General features: G+C 44.9%; 1 protein-coding gene across 2 annotated transcripts in view; it reads left to right on the top strand.

The window, feature by feature from the left end:
- The window catches only part of ppp2r2ba (protein phosphatase 2, regulatory subunit B, beta a), a 40,453-nt gene that overhangs the window by 16,755 nt on the left and 17,072 nt on the right, over positions 1-6,626 (top strand). The window contains exon 1 of one of the 2 annotated variants that reach the window (XM_019892248.1): positions 2,367-3,146. The exons of the other annotated variant lie outside the window; for it this stretch is intronic. Coding sequence (XP_019747807.1) covers positions 3,077-3,146 — 70 coding nt within the window. The 5' untranslated portion in view covers positions 2,367-3,076. Of the gene's footprint in view, positions 1-2,366; positions 3,147-6,626 lie in introns of those variants that run through there. 2 annotated transcript variants of the gene reach the window in all.

Here is a 6,626-nt window from a genome sequence, read left to right as displayed (position 1 = left end):
ATATATATATATACGCATAAGTGCAGAGAAAGACGGCATTGATAGCAACATTTACACAGACAATACTGTCCCTTTCACATGCACGTCTGCCCTTTATTTGTATGTCACACACACCGAACCGCTCACCTCTGGCAAAAAAAAAAAAAAGAAAAAATGAACCTTTCAAGTGTGTGACTCCTTTGTATTAAACACATTGTCTAACTGATTTCAATTCCATTCAGTTGTGCAGCTCAACTGGAACTCAGCTGATTCCTCAGTAGTGGCAGAGTATCTCTATTGTCCCTTCGAGTTCCTGTTTAAATATTGATAGAGACGGGAAACACCGCGGACCACTCAGTCAGATCCGGGAGGTCAAGGATGGAAGCGTTTTTCTGCAAATTTCATTTGGGGAGCCGATGACTTTGGAGGGAAGCACACAACCTCACAATTCTCCTCCAGCTTTCATTATTCCCCGCATGGATAATGCCCTGTAATGTATTCCAGAGAAGGTGCAGGGTGATGGTGTGTAAAATAGCATATGTAGGAAGGTGCAGCTTTTTTTTTGGGGGGGGGGGGCCTGCCTTCTTCACAGCCAGATTCCCATTAGAAGTAGAGCAGAGGATCTGATGTGCAAATGGTCCTGTGGATTAGAGAGCTAATGCATTTAAGTGAGGGTGGGGGTCTCAATCCGTTTATTGCTGCTGCTACTACTGCTGCTGCTGTGCACTGGGGGCTAGCGCAAGAGGTGATACCTCGTCCCTTTGTGGCAGCCAAGAGATTTAGGTTTAAATGAGTCGATAAGAGCAGGGATGCTCACACAAATGCTTTTCTCACATACACAAAGAGCCACCAAAGACTATGGTACGTCCAGGAGAAGGCGTGATTAAACTGTAAATGGGATCTTTCTTTCAAGAGGTGCAGACAGTAGCCCTACTAATCTAATTAATCAGCGTCTGGGTTTGTTGTTGGGTTTTTTTTCTTGTTTTTATCTGCATCCTCCTTTCTTAACAAGTTCTTCTACCGTGTCTGGTTTGTAAGCTTTTGTGCTTTCATTTCTTGGGATCCTGCCTCTTACATGCGACAGTACAGTTACATGCGTCTCTTCAGAAAAAGTGACAACAGAGCCTTGCACACTGCCACGGATATTCATTCATCTTTAGTGAGTGAATCAAAAGTGAATACGGGTGCATGCACATCGTCTGCAAAATGTGGAATGAAAATGTTGCTTGTATCAGTGTGGAGTAAGCGGGTTGTTGTTGCTGTGGTTAAGTCTGCATGTTTTTAATGTTCATGGGAGACAACTCACTACTCATTGAATAAATTAGACTCATTAGTTATCACGGAATCTTCAATCTTCTTTTCACAAAGACACAGTTTAAACAATTCAGAGAATGGTTTGCTTGGGTACGAGGCCGTCTCTAACTGCCCACATCGCATGCATGGTTGATGACATCATCTACAAGGGGAGATTTTGCAGTTTACCTGTCAATGTCTGGCATGAACCCCAGCGAGTCTATTTCTGGTCCCGCAATGTCAAGCACGGTGTACTCGGGCGTACTGTGCCTCCACCATCCCTGATTTTGATGCAAATGAGGAACGGTCCCGTTATGCACCATTTGACCTGTGCAAAGTTTCAAAATACCAAATGCAAGAAAACTCCACCCGTGTGCGCAGTTACTTTCCACTTTGCGCTATACTTGCACTCGGCACTAAACCTTTAGTCTGCAAACAGAGTACATGTCGTCTACTGGCAAAAGGACAGAACAAACACAACTAGAAGTAGAATTTAAACAGACTCACCCAGAATTTATGGAGCAAAAGCCATTAGTGGTGTTTTTGTGTCATCATAATTGAATTGAATTGAATTGAATACAACTTTATTGTCAAATGTGCTGTACAGCACAGAATCACACTGTTTAAAATATTACTGTTGCACTTGACTGGATCCTTCATTTCCTGGTACAAGACGAACTCTTGCTGGTACATTTTCATAAAAAGAAGAGTTATTCTGTCGATGTTTCATTTTAAAATGTCAAAATCGGTTTCTGTTTACACTAAACCTAAGCAGTTTGTTTTGCCTTTTGTTCTGTTACTGTACCGTATTTGAATCAAGTGAACGCCAACCCAAGGTACGTTTAAGTTAATATCACCCAAAGGTGCCTTTGAGACTTTCAAGGTTTCACCCCAAAAGGTAACTGCCGCTGCGCCGCCATCTTTTGATTTTCCCTCACTTAATGAATTCATTTTAAATGTCATGCGCTTTTACTCAGTTTTAGAAATGTGCAGTGACAGTAGTTGCCCCTGCAGAGGGGTGGAGGAAATTGTCTAACGGGGTTTAAGAGGCAACCTGCTACGAGACCATAAGGCTGCTGTCACCTTAACACGCACTATCGTGACAAGCAGTCCTCAGCATACTGTATTAGATTGCGCGCGCGTCACATTTGCAGTTTGTGAGCGCGTGTCAGCCTGCATGGGAGGGGTCCTCCTCTGCTGAAGTGCGGAGGCAGCGGCGTGCGCGCGAGCCTACGTGAGTGTGCGCGCGTTTATGTGCATGCAGAGTGAGTCATCTCAGTGAATGAAAACAAGACGACGGCGTTCGAGTGGGAGGAATTGTAAAGTAACCTTCGTAAAGGTGGCGAATGTGGCAATGCAAACGTGAGCGAGCCGTGTTGACGCATAATCTCGCCCGCCCCGCTGCTTCTGTGGGGGCAGCAGAGCCATCCAAGACCTAAAGTCAAATCCTGGAGGAGAGATTTACGACTGAGCCGCTGCACCTTCGCTTGGCATTTTTTCCTCCTTTTTTGGGGGGGCGGCGCATCATTCATTGGAGAGGAACGTCAAGTAGAGGACGACGTTATTTAAAGAGTTTCGATTGAAGAAAAAAAATAAACTAGGAGCGCCACCGGGCACCGTTTGATACGTCTTGACGCGGGAGACATCACCTGAGTGAGTCGACTATTTGATCGCAGTAGTTCCGCCGCAGATCTGGAGCGATGACAAGCGCACCGCTGGTTCCACGGTCCGCCTGCTGACGGTACCGGGCCAGGATGGGAGAGAGGTCTGCCGCTGTCAGGATCTCGAAGCAGCCGATTTTTCAATGGAGGAGGAGAGCGACACCCGAAAAATTAACAGCAGCTTCCTTCGCGACCACAACTATGCAACAGAAGGTATTTTACGTCCACACACTGCGCGGTACTTTCCGATCGGCAGGACCGATGAACGAATCAACAATGACAAGATTTGTGCAGTGATTCAAATGCAATGACACAAGACCATATCGAGCATCATCAGGGAGTTGCCTGGTCGAGAATTGGAGATGATGAGGTGCAGTCTGGTCAGGTTATTTTAGGATGCATGAGCCAGGCTTTAATCTGCGTGGACAACCGTCTACGCAAGGGAGGATAAATCTTCCAATGAGTCCATTGTGAACACGTGATGCCGTTAAAGCTCCTGAAGAACGAATGACATATATCTTGAGGCAAAGTAAAGATAAAAGACTACATTTTTCCCCAACTACTGGGAATCATTTTGATCATTTTGCGTTCATAGAAAAATGGAACCAATAAATGTTAAAATGTGTCCTCTCTCGCTCTCTCTCCCTCTTTCCATCATTAGATTTCTCACACACACCCACACACATCTATGTGTGTGGGTGTGTGTGTGTGTGTGTGTGTGTGTGTGTGTGTCTGTCTGTCATCCTCCCTGACCACGCATCAGCCTCTTGATTATCTGCCTGTTAGCTGTTTGATGGTTAATAGTTCCCCCATGTTCCACCAATCACTTTGGCAAGCTGCTTGCTCAACATAAAAACATTGATTTAAGTTCAGCTCAGGGCATTCATTCAAATTATTCGTCTCGTTAGGGCTGCTTGGCCTCCCAGTAACTAATTATGCAGATTGGTTTGTACCTTTTCATGGCTGAGGTGGGACGTGTAAGATAATAACAATAATAACTTTAACTTGCAGCAATTAACCAAATGGACCACTAGTGTCATGCATCATTTTTATCATTTTTGTTCTTGGAAGATTTTTTTTTTTAACACAGGAGCTTCACATTACATGTCATATACACTTTACCTGCAATATTTCTCATGATGTTCTTAAATTGCTGTCAACACACTGCAACTCCTTCCAACCTTTCACTTTAAATACAGCATAAGTACTTTTAGCATTGTTATGAATTTGTCTTTGGTGAATTTTTTCGATCCCTGGATTTTTTTTTTGCTGGGTGGGTCAGAAGCCACACTGAGGCTACAGAAGTGGCAAAGGTTGAAATGCTGTGTTTACATGTCATTGCAGTTGAGGACTGGCTGACTGGGGACCCGCATGCACATAGAGCAGGAGAGTGTGAAGTGGGGGGTGGATGCGACGGATATCTTTGTTTGCGCGGAGATGAAATACTGGAGCTTCTTCCAGTTGGTCTTCCATTACAGCTCCTTCAAATGAGTCGCAGTCTTTTCCTTGTTTTGTCAAGAGGAAGTGAATGAGAAGGACACAGGTTGTAAACGACAGCCCAGCCTGTGACCCATCTGTGCTTTTCAAACACGCCGAGCCTACTTTTGTTACATTTTATTGCTTTAATTTATGATGGTCACAGCTCATATATCATGAATGGGTGTGCATGTATCTATTTGCTTGCTTTCCCTAAGTGGTATGAAGTCAGACTATACAGCCAAAGAGTGGACGAGCCGGCCGGTGTCTGTGTCTACATCCAGTCCCCCCATGATTCACACCCACACATGTTCCATCCGGCCTTGTCTACTCAGACCACACACATACACACACAGAGATAGACAGGTCTCTGATGCGAGCTTGGGGGGAATATCCCCCCTGCCCCCCCTCACAAGTCAGTGCTTGTCCATAGCAGCAAGAGCCTGCAATGTTGTCACATTTTAATGATGTCAATGGCGCTGACCTTTGCCTCGCACCAATCCCATGCCTGGTTGAGTGTGTGGGCAGTTACACTGATGAGACGAAATGTCCTGTACCTCGACATTCACAGTCACTTTAGGCTCCTCGTGTCAAAGCATCACCGTGATTTCAATGGAGCAAAATGACATTATGGTCTCATTTACAAAACTCGGCAACAGCCACCTGCAGATGACACATCAATCGCAAATGGCAACTGGATAGATGGGGCTGGGATTCATGACAGCATGTCTGGCTGTTAATGTGCACACTGACTTAATGTTATGCTTTTTCAACACAGACCAGTGATCAATCTAATACTCATAGAAGAGGGTAAAATCAATGAATAAATACATGCGATGTAAATAGCTTCCTTGCTGTGAGGAAGTACCTATCCTAATGTCTCCTTTGGTATTGATTTTTGTTCCTTTATGGAACAATGACCTGAAGATCTCTTGGTAGGACACATTCCTTGCTCCCGTTTCTTTGATTTTTGCAGTTTATTCATACGACTGCAATGCTACGTGTGATGTGAACCCTGAAAAGAATGCTGAGGCAGACCCCCGTATCAGAGAGCTCCCAATCTTTATTGCTCCCGCTTGTGAGAGCAGCAGCAGCTCAGCTTGCCTCTGCCAAGGCAAACGGCCCGGGGCTACACTTTAGGACCCCGGCATGAAAAGACTTAGTCCACCATACCCTCGGGTCCCATTCATTATTCACCACGAAACGTTCATAACACCTCGCCTCGCCACATAGTGCCAGTCGAATAATGCAAGTGTGAGTATGGGGGCGATGAGGGGACATAATGGCAAGCTGTGAAGTTGGGGCAAGTCGCACTCCTTATCCTGCAGCTGCTTTCTTGCCCTGATTAGCTGCTTATTAAGCCTGCACCTCCATGAAAATTTAATGAGAATTTATTAAAGTGTACCAGAGGCTCTGCAGCTACATGATTACACAAAATCTTATTCAGAAAAACGGCAAAACACTGAAGCCCAAAACTTGAAGCACAAAGTGTGAGGAATAACTGTGTGACAAAATGTCTCGTTTCTTGTAAATTCTACTTGCTACTTTGTAGTAATATATATATATATATATTTTTTTTTTTAAACTCAGCTCCGCTGTGGTTTCCTGGTTGGTTATGTGGAGCCGCAACAATGGCTACGCCATGTGTGATTTTTTCAAGCTGCTAGCCAGAAGGCTGAGCAATGTTTGATCTCCCAAAACTCAAAAACGGGGTGCATTTTAATCGCGGATCGCTGTGTCCGTATGGGCCAGGGGACGGAATCTTGATTGTCATTGTAGAAGCATGATGTGCGACCCTCCTGCAATCATCTCGTCTTTGATTCCTTCGCCCTTGAAAACAGGATGAAAAGATCTCAGATGGAAAGCGAAAAGCAGCTTTTGTTTTATCGGTGGATTAAAATTCACTGTGCCCCCATTTCGCCCCCCCCCCCCACATGAATGCACCACTCCTCCCACCATTCCATTTCTAATTTCTATGCAGAATCATCAAAAAAAGGTTAGAAAGCCTTTTGGTGCTTGATGTGTGGCTAAATCTATCACCGGCTTCATTCAGACGTCTGTCCCGTGTTGTGTCTGCTGTCATTTGCCATTTTTTAATGAAGTCGGAGAAATGAGGCAGTGACACCTATTTCACCCATCCCTCTCTGGAGCGTGGCGATGCCCAACACACACACACACACACACACACACACACACACACACACACACACACACACA

This window comes from Hippocampus comes, unplaced genomic scaffold (genome assembly GCF_001891065.2).
Source record: "Hippocampus comes isolate QL1 unplaced genomic scaffold, H_comes_QL1_v1.1 scaffold203, whole genome shotgun sequence".
NCBI classification, from domain to species: domain Eukaryota; kingdom Metazoa; phylum Chordata; class Actinopteri; order Syngnathiformes; family Syngnathidae; genus Hippocampus; species Hippocampus comes.
The sequence above is the reverse complement of the archived record's forward strand: the minus strand, read 5'-3'. Positions and strand labels throughout refer to the sequence as shown.